The 20,246-nt window shown below is 46.1% G+C and overlaps 1 protein-coding gene across 17 annotated transcripts in view; it reads left to right on the forward strand.

Moving 5' to 3' along the window:
* Window positions 1–20,246, forward strand: part of LOC110985497 (uncharacterized) — a 277,011-nt gene that overhangs the window by 84,851 nt on the left and 171,914 nt on the right. For all 17 annotated transcript variants that reach the window (XM_087148960.1, XM_087148955.1, XM_087148956.1 and 14 more), the window contains 26 exons: window positions 179–424; window positions 1,298–1,444; window positions 1,813–2,238; window positions 2,474–2,611; window positions 3,477–3,659; window positions 4,185–4,299; window positions 5,063–5,277; window positions 5,864–6,181; window positions 6,930–7,096; window positions 7,927–8,086; window positions 8,654–8,891; window positions 9,186–9,430; window positions 10,159–10,359; window positions 11,225–11,371; window positions 11,561–11,701; window positions 12,083–12,367; window positions 12,967–13,147; window positions 14,020–14,159; window positions 14,366–14,480; window positions 15,290–15,504; window positions 15,915–16,232; window positions 16,753–16,919; window positions 17,506–17,665; window positions 18,247–18,445; window positions 19,325–19,566; window positions 19,846–20,079. In XM_087148960.1, coding sequence (XP_087005086.1) covers window positions 179–424; window positions 1,298–1,444; window positions 1,813–2,238; window positions 2,474–2,611; window positions 3,477–3,659; window positions 4,185–4,299; window positions 5,063–5,277; window positions 5,864–6,181; window positions 6,930–7,096; window positions 7,927–8,086; window positions 8,654–8,891; window positions 9,186–9,430; window positions 10,159–10,359; window positions 11,225–11,371; window positions 11,561–11,701; window positions 12,083–12,367; window positions 12,967–13,147; window positions 14,020–14,159; window positions 14,366–14,480; window positions 15,290–15,504; window positions 15,915–16,232; window positions 16,753–16,919; window positions 17,506–17,665; window positions 18,247–18,445; window positions 19,325–19,566; window positions 19,846–20,079 — 5,343 coding nt within the window. The remainder of the gene's footprint in view (window positions 1–178; window positions 425–1,297; window positions 1,445–1,812; window positions 2,239–2,473; window positions 2,612–3,476; window positions 3,660–4,184; window positions 4,300–5,062; window positions 5,278–5,863; window positions 6,182–6,929; window positions 7,097–7,926; window positions 8,087–8,653; window positions 8,892–9,185; window positions 9,431–10,158; window positions 10,360–11,224; window positions 11,372–11,560; window positions 11,702–12,082; window positions 12,368–12,966; window positions 13,148–14,019; window positions 14,160–14,365; window positions 14,481–15,289; window positions 15,505–15,914; window positions 16,233–16,752; window positions 16,920–17,505; window positions 17,666–18,246; window positions 18,446–19,324; window positions 19,567–19,845; window positions 20,080–20,246) is intronic.

A 20,246-nucleotide genomic window follows, 5' to 3' on the forward strand; every position in this document is an offset into this window, starting at 1 on the left:
TAAATCTCAGCTGATATTTTTTTTTCACCAGTACTCGCCCTAAAGTTCCGGCAAAGCCTTCTACAACCATCCTGTTTGGCTGTCTGCGTGAAGTTATTGTGTAGTCTGACTTTGACCAAGAGGCCGCAGTCTATCGTCTCTGTCATTGCATTTTGCTTTCTTTTCCTGTCTGTCGCAGATCTTCCTGGAGGAGATTGTGCACCACAAGGAGCCCATTCTGGAGTCACTGAACCGGGCTGACCGCTTTATCCACAACAACCGGGAGGAGTGCCAGAAGGCAGAGTGGGCCGAGCAGCTGCAGGAGCTGAATGGCAAGATGGGTGACCTGCGGCATGGCTATGATGTCATCGTCCAGCTGGGCGAGGACCGGCTGCAGAAGCTCAACACCACCCTGCGGCAGCTGCACAAGGACAAGGACGAAAAGGTGAGGAGTTAGAAGAAAAGCCCTGCAAAACACTTCCAGATTGTGTCCACTAGGACCCTTCCAGTAGCAATTGAGCTGATATGAGAGACGCTAGGAAATATTACATATTTGTGCTCATAGAGATGAAAATTGTGCATACAATTAAATAGCCGTGTGGGAATCTTAAACTGTATGTATACAGGTACCCTGTGCATATGTAATCTTTCAGTAGTAACATCGTGAAAAATACAAAGAACACCTGCAAATGCTGCACTTTTGTGCACATTCAGAGGAAAATTGTGTCAGTACAATTCGAAAGCCGTGAAGAAATCTGAGAGACTCCATACAAATGTACTATGTGCAGCATATATGTGCACATTTAGAGGAATATGACTCGTGTGTGAACACTAAGTACTTAAAAGCTTTATATGGTTCCTACAGATTACTCTCCGAGTTGTTGTACAAAGATTTGAGTAAATACATACGGGGAACTTTAGTGCAGCTTGCTTCAAGCCAAATGTGTGTAAACCAGTGGGTACACTTGATGTGTCATTTGCGTGAGGGACTGCTGTGAGTGACCACACCGCACCATCCCCTGCATGTATTCAGAGGTCCTGTCGGTTGGGAGGTTGCTGTTGTGTTTGCTGATGAAACAACCAGTGAAAGAGCATTAGAGCACATTCTGTTGGAAAAGGCACAGAGCCTGTCACGTTTGAAATCATAGTGAAACTTGCACTATTATGAATGGACTGCTGAGTTCTCAGTGGACACTCTTATTTCAACTTTTTGTTGAGAATTTCTTCTTTGGTGCTTTTGACAGGCAGCCTGGGTGCAAGTGACTCTGAGATCTGAGAATAGATTGTTGAAAATGGCATTTTTTGTTCTTGTTTTCAGACTGCCCTGGAGAAGGCCCACTTGGAGCATGTGGCCAGCCTCCAGAATCTGCTTCAGTGGGTGTCAGAGGTGGAGCACGCCATGGGCTCTGCCCAGCCCGAGGCAGAGCAGGTGATGACACTCAACGAACAGCTGAACAAGATGAAGGTATGTGGATAGGTCATGAACACCATACGCTGCCAATGAGTGCTTTTCATTTGTTTGATCAGAGAAAAATGTCCTTGGTGACAAAGCAAAGTGGACATTTTATTTTTGCAACATGACTGTGGTGTGCCTGTTCTGCTCAATTATTTAATCATTTCTACTTCGCATGTGAACCCGTGTGTGGATGCTGGCCTCAAGTGTCAAAATGTACGTGATGCACCCAGGGTACCATCAGAAGACAGGATGGGACTTTGAAACATAAACCCCTTCTAGCTTGAATATTGCTTTGATATAATACTTCTTCTTGTGGTGTCATATTAAATGCAGCAGCCCTCCTAACTTTCTTATTTTATGGCTTTTTCTTGTCGCAGGCCTTGCGTGATGATGTGGTTGGCCACGAGAGAGCCGTCCGCCAGAACATTGACAGCATCATGCAGTTCCTGAAGAAGCAAGGCGACAAGCTATCCCGGCAGAATGCCAGCCGGCTCCAGGACTACGTCTCAGAGCTGCGCACCCGCTACGACCGGCTGAACAGCGAGGCTGACTCGCGCGTCCAGCAGCTGGCCGCTGCCCTGGACTACCTGCGCAACTTTGACAAGGACGTGGCGGCCTTCGGGCACTGGCTGGACAAGACCAAGGATGCTGTGGATGGCTTCGGCCGGGATGCAGGCCGGGACATCAACGTCCTCAAGAAGCAGTCCTCACAGCTGCAGTCGCTGAATGCTGACATCCGCTCGCACAAGGAGCAGCTGAACAAGATCAACCTGGCCGGCCAGGGCTTCCTCAACAATGCCAAGGTGAGATGCCACAGCTTTGGTCTAAAAATTCATTCCATTTGCTGAACTTGAGTATGTTCTTTTGGTAGCCAGAAACCTCACAAGTACATGTACATTGCCAGAGCTAAAATATGTTTTCTGTAACAACTACTCAGATTTCATAGTTTTTTCTGTGATTTATTTTTTTGGCGTAAGAAGATTATACTGAGAACGAGTGGAAAATGCTAAAATGACCTTCTGTGAAAAAAAAAAACAGGCCTACAAGCAAATGCTGCATGAGTTCCGCACCAATGCCCTGACCCGTCAGTTCAACAAGACGTTCAGCGAGGCGCCCGACTCCAACGTCATCGTGGACAGGCTGACCCACCTCAACAATGCCTTTGACAAACTCCAGGTGAGATTTAACTTCCTCTTGCAGTGGAAGTTCCTCCCCCTCCCCTCCCCCTCCCAATCCATCCCAGTAGTGAAGGGTATTGGCGAGAGCTGTGATAGATGGCTGAGGCTTTTACAACCTTCGTTGGGTTTATGAACTCCTCTTGTTTACTGTGAAATTGATTCAGTCTTTGAAAACGATTCTGCCAGGAATTATAACCTCAGGGTCTCGTAGTTTGTAAGAGATTGTTCCAAATTGGTAGTAACTGTGAAATTCCTTTATCCATATGTTGGGATGTTGCAAGCTCTGTGTGCTTGTTGTATATCAGCCTTCCAGGCAGTCTCTTTCACCTTTAAGGGGTTGATTGCTGGACCAATCTTTTGGGGAAGGGGGCAAAATTAGTTCAGGGGGTCAAACAATTTGGAAATTGTTTATGTGATATGTTTTGACCTTTCTGAGTAGCAAAGCTAGGGTTCGGGGCATGTTTTAGGAAGAGAAGTGACAAGGCCCGCGAATACTACTTTTTTGTCTCATTATTAAAAAAACCCCGCTCCTAGGCCACCTCTATCCAACTGTGTTTTACCTTCATCAACATGGATAGAACTGACAAAAGTGAATGTAACATTGACCTAAATATGATACTAAAAAGTATGCAGTTGTATTAAATATGGAATAATGTATGTATTGCATATCAGTCGATGGGGTGATGGGGTGATGGTCGGGTGATGAGCTCTTTTTAGCCATCTGTAATTTCTATTATTAAAAATGGAGTTTTGAGGTTTGTTTTTTTTGTTAGTTTCTTTGATTTTATTGGCCTTGGGACATCATGCAACTTCGCTGTATAGTTTATGCCCATCCCTTTGTCCTTGGAATTTTCTTCCCGCAGACCAAGTACGACCAGACCAATGACCACCTGCTGGAGCTGATCGGCAAGCACCAGACCTTCAACGACAGCCTGGGCAAGTTCCGCACCTGGCTGCAGTCGGCTGAGCAGACGTTGGGCAAACTGCTGCAGGAGCCCATCGCTGCCGAGCCGCTGGCCGTGCAGCAGCAGATTGACAAACTCCGGGTAGGCCGCAAGACACCCTGGCTTTTTTTTTTTGTTTAACTTTTTCCCACCATTTCTCCAGCTGGGGCTTGATTAACCGAAATACACCGTATGTACTGTGGCAAGGGCCTACGACAACTGACAAAATGAAAGGAAATTTAGGACAGCAAAATATCCGAATTTCCAGCAGATTTATGTTCTTTAAATCAACAACATTGAAGTTCCTGCCTGAAATGACGTTACAGTCTTGCTCATGAATTAGGAAATTGGCATTAACATGCAATCCAAAATGCACCAGTATACCTTTTTAAATAGCAAAACAAAAGTCGAAAATACACAAAAGGTACATTTCCAAGGCTTATTGGGAAAAAGTTACACATACACCCTTAAAATTCATATTTTACAAATGCTAACGACTCAAATATCTTTGAGTATAATTTCTACATAATGCCAAGTACATAAGTACAAAAACTGTTAAGTGTGCTTGTTGCGCAGTACTGTGACAGGCATTACTTTCCATCTTGCAATCTCTGAAAATGTTCACAGACTTTCAACGACGAAGTGATTGGGCATTCCCGAGACATCGAGCAAGCCAAAGAGGCTGGCAAGGACCTCGCCGATGCCCAAGACGAAGTGAAGAACGACGTCCAACAAGCCATCAGTAAGTTGTCTTGGAAACTTGTTGAGACTCGCTTGATATGTAACCCTAGTGTTGCCATCATCTTTGGAAATGTTTATTTAAGAAAACAATGATTGCAAATTTATGATGTTGAAAAAGTTGCTTTGTTATAATGGTTAACTTTGACGTAACATTAGTTGTTTTTCACATTGTCAGAACAGCAAGAAGGCTTTTTTATGCTGAATCAAAGGCACTGCATACCTTCAGTTGTAACATTTATTTCCTCTAAGATACAAGAATAAAAGGAACCCTGAAGACAACCCTTTGTTACTTCATAAAAAGTACCGGCAAAATTTAAATGCAGATGCCGATCTTCATCGACAAATTACACAAGCAAAGACCTCCAGTTGAAAAGCTCCCGACTTTTGTGCAAAGCATCTTCAACCAATCTCCTGTAATATATTTACAAGTGTGCCAGTGGGCACACATCCAAAAATATCCTGGTGAAAAGTGTTGGCGTATTCTTTGTACGCCAGTTAAAGTTTGATACTATATCTTGCATGTATGAAGAGGTGGTTGGCTCTTAAGTCCTGATTTCATGGAAGATAAACCCAAGTACCGCAAAACGCGGTGTTGGATTCCACTTGATTCATGACAGTAGAGGTGGCCAAGAACGCTTTTACGGTCGTGCGTGGCTACTGATTTTGCCACTGGCATGCTACAGAGATAATCCATAGCCACAGCCCATATATGCCCATTTCACGCACACTCTGAGAATCCCTGTGCATCTGATTTCCCCTTGCAGGCGACGTGCAGGAGCGCTACAGCCGTCTGGAGCGGCAGATCGCTGAGCGCAGCAACACGCTGCAGATGACACGCATGCAGTGCCTGAGCCTGCAGGACAGCCTGCACAGCCTGCTGATCTGGCTGGAGGAGAAGGAGAACACCTTTGACAAGCTGGACACCACCAAGATCATGGTCAAGCGCAACGCCGTCATGGAGCAATTGCAACAGCACAAGGTAGGGGAACCCCGGAAGTAAAGTGAGTTCTTCTGAGTTAAAGTAGCTTTGAAAACTTACCTCCCTCCAACTATGAGCAGCAACTTCAGATGTTAAAATCATTTGACTAAATTGACAGATACAAAAGCAGTTGCATTCCAAGCCTGACCAACTTTTTGAATGAGTAACGAATGAGTAACAAATGAGTAATGAATGAGTAACAAATGAGTAATGAATGAGTAATGTAGTTGTCATGCTTTTCTTTAAGTTAAATATATACATAAGGTATATTTCTATTCTCTGCTGATTTTGCTTGGAGATTTTTATCTGCAAAAGAAATAATTAATAAGGGTTTAAGGAGATTTACACACACTAGTTTTTTGGTAATTGTACTTTTTTCATTAGTCGGAGTGCTTGTTCAGTATATGACTTACAATCATCTTCTAACTGGTGCTTGTGCATAAACAGATGAAGACAAAAATAAATGACATATGCAGTTCAACATACCAGTTGCCATATTGTTGGATGCATAGCCTCCGTAAATCTAATCATGCATGATGCCTTTGGTTTATCACAACTTTTCCATCTCTCTTGCCCCAACTCTCAGCTCCTCCAAACTGACATCGACAGCCACAAGCCCAGCGTGGCCTCAGCCAACGAGTCCTCGGCCGAGCTGATAAAGGAGTGCGACCCCAAGATGGCCCGCAACATCCAGGCCCGGCTGGACGACCTCAACTCGCGCTTTGAGCGGGTGATCGTGCGGGCCCGGGACCGCAAGGACAACCTGTCCTCCCTGCTGGACCGGCTGGTACAGCTGCTGGAGGAGGTCGGGGACCTGGAGGACTGGATGCTGCCCGTCATCGACACGCTGGAGTCCCGGGAGCTGGTGCGGCTGGACCTGCCCGACATGGGAGGCCGACTGCAGGTAACGGAGCATCGCAAAAGTGGGGGAAGCTAAAGAATGTTCTGACAAGAAAATTACTTGTGTCTGTCGGAGAAAGACCGGCTGTTCCCACCTTGAACAGCTCCTGAAAACAGACATGTTTTCCAAATGTGAAAAGTGTCGTGTATAAGTTGCAAATCTTGATTTTTCTGAACGAAATGTAAAAGCTAGCGATTTTGGGCCTGTTCTTCTTCAAAGTGCACCCATTGAGTACTTCAACTATGTTTAGATTAGTCAGGAACAGTTTGCTCCAATGAGGAACACACATTTATATTGCCAGGGGTAGCTGTTTCACACCATCTTATTCATGAGGATAAAAAATATAACCAAAGATATGGATCAACCATTTTCATTTTGTTGTAGGGAAGATTTGCATCTTTTGTTTTGAAATGGTCACAAAAGGTGACCATATCTCATCAATTTGATTGTCTTGAGATTCATCATCTTGTGACTGAAGCCACCATTTGCAAGCAGATCCTGACCAAATTTATCTTTAGGCCAGATTTTAACCAGATTTTTTTGTGTGTTTGCTTTAGAAGAGCAAATGCAGCCTTTTGTTTTGATGTGTTACATAGTTGGACATCCTGATTGAAATGGACAAGACATGGATGCAAAACGTTAAGGTTCCTATTGATTCACAGTATGTGAGATTAGTTGGAAGGCCATCGACTCAAAAGTGGCTTTGGCACCTTGTGACCTATTTCGTTCACGTTGAATGTTCAAACCCCAGGACTACCAGCACCAAGTGGACAACCGCCGGCCCCAGTTTGAGAAGATCCAGAAGATCGGCCAGGAGCTGCTGCGAGGCTCCAAGAACGCCGACACCAGCTACGTGGCCGAGATCCTGGACAACGTGGGCCTGAACTGGCGCTCCCTGGAGAATGCCTTTGGCCGGAGGTAGGTATCCCTCTGCCCGCTCTCTCCACATTCTGGCAATGCAGAGGGCTTGCTCTACACAGAGCCAGAGATGGGTAGATTTGCCACAACCCATTACATTCATTATATCTGGTTTTGAAGACAGAATTCAGGGCACATTAGAGTTGCTGTAAAAACAATTTTTTTTCAGGACCCCATGGCTGTACAGTTAAACATCGAGTTGTCCTACTTTCATGTAGGTGCCGTTACAAAGTGTTACGTGGTAACATAGTGGTAGATGACAGTGCTTGGCCTTGAGGTGCCCAGATTGGCCAAATTGGCTCAGCATTGTAAGGCTGCATGCAGAATCAAAATGTAGTAAATTAATTTTACTTAAATTAACTCACTAATGGGTTCTTAACTTGGCATCCCCTTCATGCAGTACGAAGCTTTTATGTCAAGCTGGGGCTGGGGTGTCCTCAGTAGAGTATATAGGACAGTCATAACACATTGCTTGTGGTCTGATTGAGCAGCTCAGCACATCTGCGGCATTTGTTAGAAAGGGGACATATCAACTCTCTTCAAGCTCCTAACCACACGTTTGCCTAAACACGGACACACTTTGCTTAGCAACAGCAAGTCAACAGATAAAATGTTAAGTGAAGCACATTGATTGCGACATGCCTCCGGGCCGATTTCCCCACGGTCGAGTTGGGGGAACTCTGGTAAGCGATATCTTTGTTCGTAGGAGCAGCATGAAATTGCACCCCCCTAAAAAGGGCTTGCCACCTAGCATCGCAGCAATCTGCTCTATTGGTGCTGCATATCTATGTGTGTGGTCACCCTTGTCTTCTGATCTGTATTCATCCCAGGATGCAGCAGTGGGAGGAACGTAACAAGGCCTACAAGGCCTTCGACGACAAGGTGAAGAACAGCAACGTGTGGCTGGGCGGCATGGAGGACAAGGTCAGCCAGCTGCAGCCCATCGCCCGCGACAAGGAGACCATCAACGTACAGATGCAGCAGCTGGAGGTGGGTAGACTATAAAGATTGACTTTGTGGAGTCTTGGTTATTATGAACTTTATCACTAAACACATTATTGTAAAAATTATGGAAAACAGACACGGAGTACCGAAGTGATTATGCCATGTGCACAAATATGTGTGTAAAAGGCATTACCAGTGTGTGAACCAACACACATGCGTACTCCATTCGTTGGCGCTGCACTTCCTGGTTGGAAATGACGTCACACTTTGGTACTCAATATGCACATGGCTGCACCAGAAACGTGCAAAACTTTGAGCTCTCCAAAGGCTTATGCACTACATATATGGACCCTGTAGATTTCATTCCATGAAACAATGTAGGGCTCCACCTATTTTGTATTAAGGCAATCCGTATGTTACATATAAGTGATGTTTGCAAGAGTTGAACACATTTGAACTCCAGTGAACTTCACTGCAAGCGGTTCTCGTTGTCAAATTCGCTTCATCTGATGCGTAAACTGGCCTAAGTATCTCTTCTAAGGAGATGCAGGTCAAGCCCCAAATCTTAACTACTTACTTCACCGGCTCCCCCATCTTCCTTGTTACCTGCAGCCACTCCAGAAAGAGTACAACACCTACCGGCCCAACATCGAGGACGTGCGCAAGCTGGGACGCACCCTGGACACAGTGACCCGCGAGGCCATGCTACCACTGACTGTGGCTCCCCGCCGCTCCAGCCTGGCCATCACCCCAAAGGAGGGTCGGTACCAGATCGAGGGGCGCTCTGCCCGCCTGCAGCGCTACGTGCCCGAGGAGCCTGAGCGACAGCGCATGAGCTTCTTTGAAGAAGGTGCGTACTCCTTGAGCTAGTATCGATCTTACATTGTTGTTTAAAAATAGCCAAGGCTTGTTTTCAAGTTGTGGTTGAGACACCTTAAGACCTTGACAAGACCCCATGATACCAACACAAGACCTCCAGCATGAATTCAACTCACATTATGCAAGACTTAAGGGCACTCGGGCATTTTGTTTAACACAACTCCAATGTCATAGTCCTTTTAGGCACTAGATGAAGTCATAAGGTGTCATTTTGGTAATTCCAGAATTGTATTCCAAAAAACTTGTATTATTCATCATGTTTTAGAGCAATCGGAGACCCAGCGCACCGTCAACCGTGTCATCGACCGCTACAACCACCTGGGTAGCAAACTGGGCTTCCGACAGGAAGAGCTGGAGGCTTACCTCAACCTGGCCAAGCTCTACGCCGACCGGGTGCGCGTCGTGAACGACCAGTTTGACTGGGTGACCAGCGTGGAACAGCAGCTGGACAGCCAGGGCCCACTCAGCAACGACATCGGCACGCTGGAGGACCAGTACAACAAGATGAAGGTCGGTGCTGGTAGTAATGCGACCGTAACGCCCCCCCTCTTGGTCCTGCTTGGAGTGGATAGTGTAGGGACTGATGCAGTGCTCCCTCTGGTTTCACCCCTAAACAGCTGGTCTTTTTTAGGCCATCTCACAGCGGGGGTAGGGGGATTCTTATGCCCCTCAAACAAGTCAGCTCTCACACATTTGAACTTTATGAACTCTAAACTAGGGACTAGATAAAGAGATTCATTGTTAGTACATCTGTGCAGTTTCAGTTGAGTTTGACGTGTGGTTTTGCTGTTACAGTCATTTGAAGTTCACAGCAAAAACTTGTTGCTTACCAGATGACAACTCGAAATGGCAGCGTTGTGGTCATGTCCATCACAAGTCGTCCATGAGTCAAACCGCAAGTTAAACTCGAGGGAAAAAAGCAAGTCAGTCACAGGTGTTTAAGTGGCCAAGCTACAAGTCCAGTCACAAGAAACTCAGGACACTAGTGCAGTTCAGACTGGTTCATACATGAACGGTGAAACTGTGACGTCGGATTGTATGTTCGTCTGCAGAATTCACAAAAGTTGTGCAACTTCCAGCTCAAGCAAATTTTGATGCAAATGCTTCATAATGTTCGCTTTGCTTTTTTCATTACCTTAAGGTAGGAACTGGCCTTCAGTTGTACCTAAATTCTCGGGCTCAGTGCAGCAGGATCGGTTCTCAGGATTTCTTTTCCTCTCTCACCTTGTGTTCTCCAGACACTCCAGCGCGAGATGAATGACAGCCGGCCCCAGGTGGAGGACGTCATGCTGACCACGGAGGGCTTCATGCGCCAGCACAAGGAGCGGCTGGGACCCGAGCAGCAGGACGTCCTGCAGCGCGGCATCTACGACCTGCGCTCCCACTTTGACAAGGCCAACCACAAGGCCCAGGACTGGACCAGACAGATGCTGGACAAGGTTGGCTAGCAACTCATCCTTTTTTGTGGGGGATCCTTGGCACACCTTAACTTGTTTCAGGGTAAACCACTTCACCCTGGATGACATGCAAACACGCAGGGATTTCCTTTGTTGTAACTCAGAGGAGGTTTGAACATGTTCTAGTCTATTCTGTATCAAAAGTACTGCTGGGTGACATCTGTATTTGTCCCCGTACTTGATTGGTTGCCATGGAGTTTAGAAACACACAGAGGGTTGAACTGCTCCTAGACATTGAGCGTGTGTTGAGCCCTCAAGTTGCCATTGCCCGTGGACCAGGCATTGTAGCAAATATCGCTCCATGACACTGTCTTGGCGATAATGTGTGTTAAGAAATGTTGCACCTGTCTTGAATCCATGACCACCATGGATGGATCAGAATGATGAAGTCCAGCTTAATGATGGTCTGCATTTGTGGTATCTCATCATTTGAAAAGTCAGTATCTTCATCCAAAAATAGTACCGTGCCTGGGACAGCTCTGGAGTGGGCTAACACCTTCGGCAGGTGGTCAACCCTAACCATTCTGAACCCAACATGTTTATGCAGGATTTCAAGTGAATATTTTTATATCACCTTTCAACACTGCTTTGTATCAGTATCAAATTAGACACTGAGCAAGAAAGACTTCAGAGAATACTCAAATTTTTGTTTAGCATGTACACTTCCGTAGGCCCTATTGATTGTAGGTCCTTGGAATAGTGCATGCTACCGTAGTTCTGTTGAATAATCTGGCACTGTCCACTTGTCCAGTGTTTGACCTGTTGGCACGCTACAGATGATGGCCTTTGAGATCCCTTCACTTGTATGAATTCATTTGAAATTTTCTGAATTCTTCTTCCCCGATAGTTGAACCTCCTGCGCGAAGTCCAGGAGAAGATCAACACCCTCAGCAAGCTGGTGGACTGGGTCAGCGACATAGAGAACCAGATGGGCAGCCAGCAGCCGATGAGTGAGGAGCTCCGCCAGCTGGCCGAGCAGCATCGCCAGCAGAAGGTGAGGCAGAAATGGTCCCAGCGGCCTCTGTCAAGGGACACCCACCTGGGCATTTTGGCATGGGCCTCTGAAATGGCCCGTGCAGAAGACGAATTCAACCTTTTACTTTGCCCCAAGTCTTTGCCAAGAATATCAGTTTGTTTGTACTTTTCTTCTGAGTGTAAGTTTGTGTGATATTGTTCCATGCAGATTGTGTATGACGACGTGCGTGCCCGTCACGAGCCGGTGATGCTGGCCGTGCACAATGCTCAGTTCCTGCTGGAGACTCAGCCGGACAAGCTCAGCGAGAGCAACAACAGCAAGCTCAAGGAGTACTCCAGCGACCTCAAGGTGAGCACTTGAGATCACGAGTCAGACTGGAGCCCCAAAATTGTTTCTCATTTTGAGCACAGGCTGGAAATGCAAAAACCTTGTATTTAATCTTCAAACCAACCATGTTATCAGAGAAGGGCAGAGACAGATCAGACAAATGAATCTGGAAAACGAACTTCAGTTAGAACAAAGGAATTTCAGGAGCCTCCTAGTTTTATGGAACTTAATGTACGCACAAACTTAATTGCAAGAAAACTGCCAAGAAATGTGAAGAACACATTTGCTCTTTAAGGTGAAATGTGATTTTTTTTCAAATGTCCAGAATTTTGAAGTACTCGTGTAATGTGTGGAGAAACAGTCCGGCCAGAGTTTTTCAAATTGACTATTTCCTACTGGCAGGTTCGCTATGACCAAGTGAACACCAGCTCGGAGACACGCAACCACCATGTCACCTCGGGCTACAACGAGCTGCAGAAGTTCGACCGGGAGTTCTCGTCCTTCGAGACCTGGCTGCGCTCGGCCGAGCGCACGCTGGACGCATACCTGATGGATGTGGCCCGGGATCGCGATGCCCTGCGCAAGCAGGTGGCCAAGCTGCAGCCCTTCAACGAGGAGGTGGTGTCGCACTCGGCCGACCTGCGCTTCATGAACATCTCGGGCCAGAAGTTCTTGGACGAGAATCAGGTATCCACAATGTTGTCGTTTAAGCCTAAAGAGTTTTTCAAAGATGTTACCCCCAAGATCTTGGCTGCCCCATTACCAATCGGTTTGAAACTTTACATGCCTTTTACGACATTCATCTTTGGTACATTTGCAAAGTTTGAATTGAATTGAGCATGGGGTTTTGTTTTAATGGTCATATATATAATACATGCCGTCAAACACGTCAGCCCATGTAGATTGAGCATATGTCAATGAGAAAAAATTAACATCATTGACTTACCTGTTTCGGGAAATGTGGACATTTGGTGAGCATTGTATGTCAGTCTTTCTTGTCAAACATATGTAACTATGATCGAAATGTATAGAAAATTTTTCATTAGCTCATCTAGCTTATTGAGCATGGACGATGTATCGACAGAATGGCTCTGTCTTCAGAAATTTGGTGGCACTACACCGTCAGGTTTAGATGTGTATTTCGTTGCCTCCCTTCATGCCAATGACATCCTTTATGCGTGTTGCGATGACTTACCTTACTGAAGACAGCATCTGAGCTTATCTCCAGAGTTGGTAATGCCGTCTTACCCCTCATTAATTGCAACGATATTTGTCTCCTTCCCTAGGACTACCGCCACAAGCTGGCCCAGTTCCGGGAGACGGTCATGAGCAACCAGTTCCTGCGCAGCTTCCGGCTGGAGCCCGAGTCCAACATCATCCGCAGCAAGCTGTCGGACGCCAACGAGCGCTACGAGCGGCTGAAGCTGAAGTGCAACGACCACACCCAGCGCATCCTCTACCTGCTTGGTAGGATGCCATCTCTTGATATGTTTTCTTTTCAAAGCGATCAAAGAGGTTTTGGAGTTGTGGTTTTTGTTTTTGGTTTTTTGGGCCACAACAGGCATGAGTTTGCAGTAAGCCAATTTGGTATTTTAAAAAGGCAACGTAATTCAAGATTAAAGCACCTGACATCATGCCAGCTCGAGCAGACTCAGTGTGTGTGACTTGGCATAAGGCCACGCTGATACGGCTGACCTCACACATATATGGATGTTCTTGAATAACCTACGACTCACTGTATCTTTTGCATGTGCTGCTGGAATACCAAACTGGCTCATTGGTTATTAATCGTAATTTGAAACATCCAGCTTATTTATTGTTGAGAGTTAAGAAAATTGCAATACACAAATTTCAGTGGAGCCAAAAAAAATATAGGGCCGTTTTCCAATACTCAACTTCTGCTCCGTCTCAGGTTTCAACTGTTTTTTTACTAACTGACTTTAAAGCTTTAAGCACAGTAATCAGTCTAATAGTGCCACAGAACATTAAATAAGACCCAAGAGAGCCACAAATTACAGTAATTTAAACGCTTCAGGCCCACAATCGGGGATTGGTTTTGGGAACGAAGCCTGAGATGGAGACAAAGTTGAGTATTGGAAAACAGCCGAGGGGAAGTTGTCCTGTTGGAAAATATGATTATGAGTAACTCTTGGACAATTCACAGCTCGTGAATTTGCCAAATCATAAAAGATCATTAAATAGGTAAAATAATGACGATTTGATTGGGTTTGTGAGGTTGGGTTCCTATGAACTCCCAGAAATCACCTGATTTTACTCAAGCATGGCCCCTCCTGGAAGGACGTTACAATATAAGCTTCTGTCTTATTTCTCATGTTTAGGCTTGCATGAGAAATACCGCACCGCCGTGGACTCTGCGCTGACCTGGATCGACAACACGACCTGGGAGATCGATGAGATCACCAGAGAGCCTCTCGGCGAGAGCCAGGAGGTGGTGCAGCAACAGATTGACCGCATCAAGGTGAGGAAACGAAAACTAAAGGCTGCCACCTTGGGAGGGTTCCCTTTGCTCCAGGGAAAGGATGTCGTAGGGGTTCAAAGGGCATGATGCCAGTACCTTAGGCCTTGTCTGAAACGGGCTGTCAGAGCTGTGACTATGTCTTAAGTCAGCGCACCAAAGAAGGGTTGTATTGTTGACAGTGGCTCTCTTCTCTCCAACCTCCATAGGGAGTCCAAGATGACGTGGCCCGTCACCTCAAGGACATCGAGAAAGTAAAGGCGGCTGGCAACGAGCTGTCTGAGGAGCAGCCAGACCTGAAGCCCAGCATCGACAAGACCGTCAGTGAGTATCCAACCCCAATGGCCGTATCTATCTTCAAGGCAAAGTTGGTGCAGTACTGTCAAATGCTTGTAGCCGACACCCCCTCAAGACCATCACATAGCCAACACAGGATCTCCAGTCTGAATTCAATTCGCAAGCTGTTCAAATGAACCTCAACAACAGCATCCCTTTGCCATTGTTCACCCTGCTACTTGCGACTGGTCTTGTAACTAGTTTTGTGGTGATCCATGTTGACTAAGCTTGTTGACTGGTTCTCTTGTCTGATCTTGTGATGGTCTTATCTAATATGCTGATATTGTGGCATTATTAAATTGTAAAATTGAGATACGGTCGTTCTCAGAAATGTGAATGAAATTGTCTCGTATTGAGTTTCTGACCAATTGAGGGATACCTTGACAGGTAAGTTGACAAATGCTGTGCCATTTTGCTGGGAAATTTTGTCGTTTTGTGCTGTTTCTGACACATAAAGCCTAGACTTTGTGAAATAAAATAATAAATTTCCTCCTTGATGTTTGTTTTGGGAATTTGCACAATGAAAAGAGTGTGCTTATTGAAAGTGTTATATTCTAAAAAGGTCAGGGTCTTTGTGCTGAAAAAACTTGAGTGGAAGACCAGTTATAAGCATTTGAATTACAGAGTGTTCTGGCTGGTGACCCATTCTTCACTAAGCATTGCTTCACTGAGCTAAGCATACTGCTTACCAAGCACTTCCACTAAATTGTACACAAAGTCTTGCGTGAAGAACCTTGCGCCAACTTGCCACAGAATTAACATGACATTCGCTGCTCCTGTTTTTTTTTCTCTTTCAGACGAGGTGGTGACCAAGTACAACAACCTGGACGTCTGCATGGCCACCCGCAGCAACGACCTGCACACGGCCCTGCGGGACATGCATGGCCTAGAGGAAGGCCTGGACATGACTCAGAGCTGGTTGGACGACCTGGAGCGCAAGCTGATGCGCATGGAGGGCGCCAAGGTCACTGTCAAGCGGGAGCCCATCCTGGAGGAGATCCAGAACCTCAAGGTGAGTCTGGTGAGCCGTGATGGTTGGGGTCAGAAGATACAGTGGTGGGAGTAAAAGTTACATGATAGAGTGTTGTCAATCTAGAAAGAGGTGAGACAAGTCGGGATTTGGGGGTTGGAGAGGTTAGGATGGTGGGAATGAAAGCGATCAAATGCGAGGCAGGAGCACATCTTGAAAAGATGCAGAAATTGAAGGCGAGTCTTGGGGTTGGAGTTGTTGGGGGTCAGAGGTTAGGATGTCAGAAATGAAAGCCATTGACTGGAGTCAATGAAGGAGATCCAGGGCCTGCAGGTGAGTTTGACAGGTCAGGATGTTGGGGTTTAAAGGTCAGGATGGTGGAATTTTGAGCCCCTGTTGTGACTTACATTCATAATTGACATTGTGATATTGGTGATTTTTTACATCCTCAGATCCTGGAGCAGGACCTGAAGCATCACCAACCGGACATCCAGAAGCTGACTGAGCGGGTCGCCAATGTTAGCCAGACCTCCAACCCCATTGTGGCCCGTAACCTGCAGGCGCAGATGGACGGGATCAACCAGCGCTACAACAAGCTTTGCAGTGGCGTGGACAGCTACGACGATGACCTGCGGGGCATGCTGGACAAGCTGGGCAAGCTCCTGGACGATGTGGACCAGCTGGAGGACTGGCTCTTCCCGGTCCTGGACACACTGGAGTCGCGGGACCTCAAGAAGCAGGAGATCCCCGAGATCGAGCGAGCCATACAGGCACGTCTCTTCTTGGTTTTGGGGTTTACGGGCTTTGCAGTTTGGGGGATTTTGAGGTTCTTGTCTAAGATGTGATGCACATTGGAGCCATCTTTGTCTAGTTCCCTTAGTTTGTGTTCTTTTTCATAGGGTCCAGAATCATCTGTATTGGCACCAGTCTATTTTGAATGTGATGAATTTTGAATGTGTCATGTTATGACAGCCTTTTTCCCCAGGTGAAGTTTGATCTGGAGTAAAGTAATTGAATAGCTCCATACATAAACACACACCACATTTCAGTGTTTATTTTCCCAACAAATATTCCCTGGAGCTCTGAGGATGTTGTCCTCGCTTTAAACATAACTGCATATACGTCTGAGATTTAAGTATCGTCGCATTCAATCACTGACTTTGCATTCCATGGTCATGTGTCTGGCAACAAATCTCTTAAGCTGTCAGAACATTGCCTGTCCTCACATGTAAGTCCTCAGTCTGTTTGGCACCTCTTAGAACAACTGTGCACACATCCGTTCTCTCGCAGAAAATCACGCGGGAGGTGGACACCCACACACCCGAGTACAAGCGCATTGGCAAGGTGGCGGAGGAGCTGATCAAGCACCACCGCACCCGTGACCCGACCTTCGTGGTGGACCTGATGAAGAGCCTGGACAGGAACTGGCAGACCATGGAGGAGGCCCTCACCAGGCTGTAAGTGGCCAGGCTGGCTAGGACTGGAAAAGCCTGAAAAAAGCAAATATGCTGACTTGCCTGGGCAGGACTTCAGCACATAACCTTCCGCTTGCCATTACAGATATGCTCCTTGCTTGACCCCAGTGAATTGATATCTGTTCAAAGTAGCTGGTGCAGTGGTCGGTCCCAAATGATGGAATTTTTTGGCAGGATCCTTGTCATTAAACTGTCGATCACCCGACACAGGTGTCTAGAATCAAGCATTCATATATTCTATTGGAAGGTAGAGACCCAAGTTTGAATCAGTCCAAAGTGGGAGTATTGGACTTCATTAATTCTGATCTTCTGAATTTTCATCAATTTATCTCGACTTTTCTCAGAAGCAGAATTGAGAAAGACTCATATTTTGAACTTTGGGAGGGTGAAATTTAAAAAATAAAGAGAGTCTCTCCTCATTTTGTCAAACTCCATGCCTGAATAGAGAGGAACAAGTTGCTGTAAAGGATCTTGCTTGTGGACACTCACATATGACTCTGCCAATTTCTGGCCTGACTTTTGAGCATCGGTGGCCACAGCAGTAATTTCTGTTGTTTCTGTTCCCCAGGAACGACTACCTGCAGGAGAGGAAGCAGATGCACAACAAGTACCGCAACTCGGTCAAGGTGGTCAGCATGTGGCTGGAGAGCACCCAGGACAAGTTTGACCAGCTGCCCAACATCGCCCGGGACCTGGACGCCCTCAAGAACCAACTGGAACAGATGAAGGTAACAATTCAACCTCCCTCCCCGACCAAACACGGCTGATCTTGTCCAGCGTGTAGTTTTGTATGGGAACCCAGCAACTCTAGTCTTTTCAGAACAGAAAGTTGAGTTTTGGCTTTGATATTCGCAAAAAACCAGGAAATCATATCCCTGCAACCTGACAATGCAAATAGTTCCAACCGTATTTCATTATCAATTTGGTCACAGTGCACTGGTATGTACATGTACAAATCTTAACAGTCATTGCCCTTTGAAATATCGAAGCCTCCACATTGCCAGTGACTGTAAATTACAGTTGGCAGAAATCTATTTATTTAGAATCATCTCTGATCATCAGCGAAAGCTGATCATTTGGGGTAAAACTAAGGCTGCCGCAGTGGTATCTTTGTACCGCATGCAATTAGTATTTGTGTTGAAAAATTGATTTGGCTGGTTGATCATGATTTGCCTAAAACTTTGGTGATTGGAGTAACTATTGCTCGACAAATACAAGAACACAAACTTTGATAACGTGTTTTGAAAATGAAGTTTCTCTAACACACTCTAGGCGAAGTCTGACAGATAATTGTTCTTTTCCCCGTCAGCCCCTGAAGCGTGAGGTCACCGGCTTCAAGCCCAAGATCAACGAGACCTACGAGTTGGGCAAGTCGCTGGACCAGCTCATCCAGGCTGCCGAGACGGTGGTGACCAATCGCCGGCGCTCCACCAAGGTGGCCGGGGGCGACGTGGCCCAGATGGAGCGGCGCGTGGTGGAACTCCAGCAGAACTTCCAGGTGTCGGAAGGTGAGGAACCGGGGAATCTTGAGCAAGGCACCAATATCTGGATTTGGAGAACTGCCACACACAGCCTTAGCTTTGACTGACTATACTTCTTAATCTGTCATACAAATCTGGCCCACAGGCCTTATTGAAGATCTTGTGAGGTGAAAATGTAATAGTCCTAAAGAGCTACAGCAGTCCCATATTAGAAACTTTGAAGTGGCCAACTTGAAACAAGTCTACATCCAGATTTCAGCAGAATAACGCACAGAATTCAGTATCCCACATTAAAATACAGTGTCATTTTAGTAAATGATAAATTATATAACCTTTGCAGTTTCCATAAAATTTACGATCACAAAGGGAAATCGCATGTTTTACGCTCTGTTATTTGATTTGGAACATGCTCAAGAGTCAAAATATCAAGTAATATTTCATAAAAACTTTTCGGTTTAGAAGCAAATCATGTGACATGAAGTTGAAGGAGCAGTTTTTCTGCACATTTGTTTATCGCCCAACATTTGTGGGCTTGCTTTGGATGATAGTTATATTATACTTAAAAATATATATTTGTATTCATGTCAAAAGACATCAAGAAGTTATCGTGCAGTATTTTTAAAAAAATATTCCTGAGGTATTTACTGCATTTTATATGCAACATTCAGGAGCTTTTTTGAGGAATTTGTATGAAAGCATTCAATCTTTTGACGTCTACGAGCATTCTTCAGACTATGTTGAATATAGCAAACAGAGTCTTTTTCCTATAAAATTGATGTAAAAAAGAAAACTTAACCTAAGCTAGGAATCCAAGAAAAGCTTCATAAGAAATAGGCAGAACATAATTTTGGTTGGTATAAAAAGTGCAGTGGAATTCAAGGTGATCTTTCCTTTACTGTCTCCTAGACACGGAGGTGATGCGTGAGGTTAAGGGCCTACGTACTGCCTACGAGAACCTGGACAAGAGCGTGGTGCTGCGGGAGGAGGCCATCCAGGAGATGTACGAGATCATCCGGCAGTACAACGAGCGCAATAAGGACCTGCAGGCCCTGCTGGACTGGAGCCGACCCATCAAGGCCAAGCTTCAGGAGCCCATCCCGGACATCCGGGACGTGGCGTCCCTGCAGGCCATTATCACGGACCACAAGGTACCTGGAATGCTTGTTTTGGTTGCTTAATAATGAAAAGGCCACTAGCCTTGAAATGCTGAACCTCAGAACGGGTAACTTGCAATTGACTCACGGTTAACCTTTAATGACTTGTGATAGCCTGAGTATGAGTAGTAAGTGGTTAAAAGGTCAATCACTCAATCAGCTCACCATTTAGTAAATAACTGTCTTCGATGTGAAGGTTGCCAGCCATGATTCTCCAATCTGTCTCTGATTGTTCAGTTATTCCATTCATCTCGCTAATTTATCCCCTGACAGGCGCTGCACTCGGAGCTGGTGTCGCGCCGCCCGGTCATGCTGGAGGCCATCCAGAATGCCGAGCACCTGCTGCACGACCGGCGGGACAAGCTCAGCCCCCAGCAGGTGCAGGAGATGCAGCGGCGCATCGACGAGCTGCGGGAGTGCTACGAGAACCTGGTGGGCCTGTCCCTGGAGCGGCTGAACGCCCTGAGGGACATGCTGGCCCAGCTTGACTCGGAGCAGAGAGACAAGGTGAGGGCTGCTGGGGGAGGGCTTTGTAAGAGTTCGGACCTGAGGTTGACTTCGCCTCAAACCCTAGCAAGGTTTGTTCAGCAGCCTCTCCGAGGCATTGCTGCAAGTACTGTGTTGAGCCTTCCCAAGGTCGCTACGAAACACCCTTTTATATTGCTTAAAGGTTT

The sequence above is a fragment of the Acanthaster planci genome, linkage group LG18, assembly GCF_054643075.1.
Source record: "Acanthaster planci isolate LZ-2023a linkage group LG18, COTS_SCS, whole genome shotgun sequence".
Classification (NCBI taxonomy): domain Eukaryota; kingdom Metazoa; phylum Echinodermata; class Asteroidea; order Valvatida; family Acanthasteridae; genus Acanthaster; species Acanthaster planci.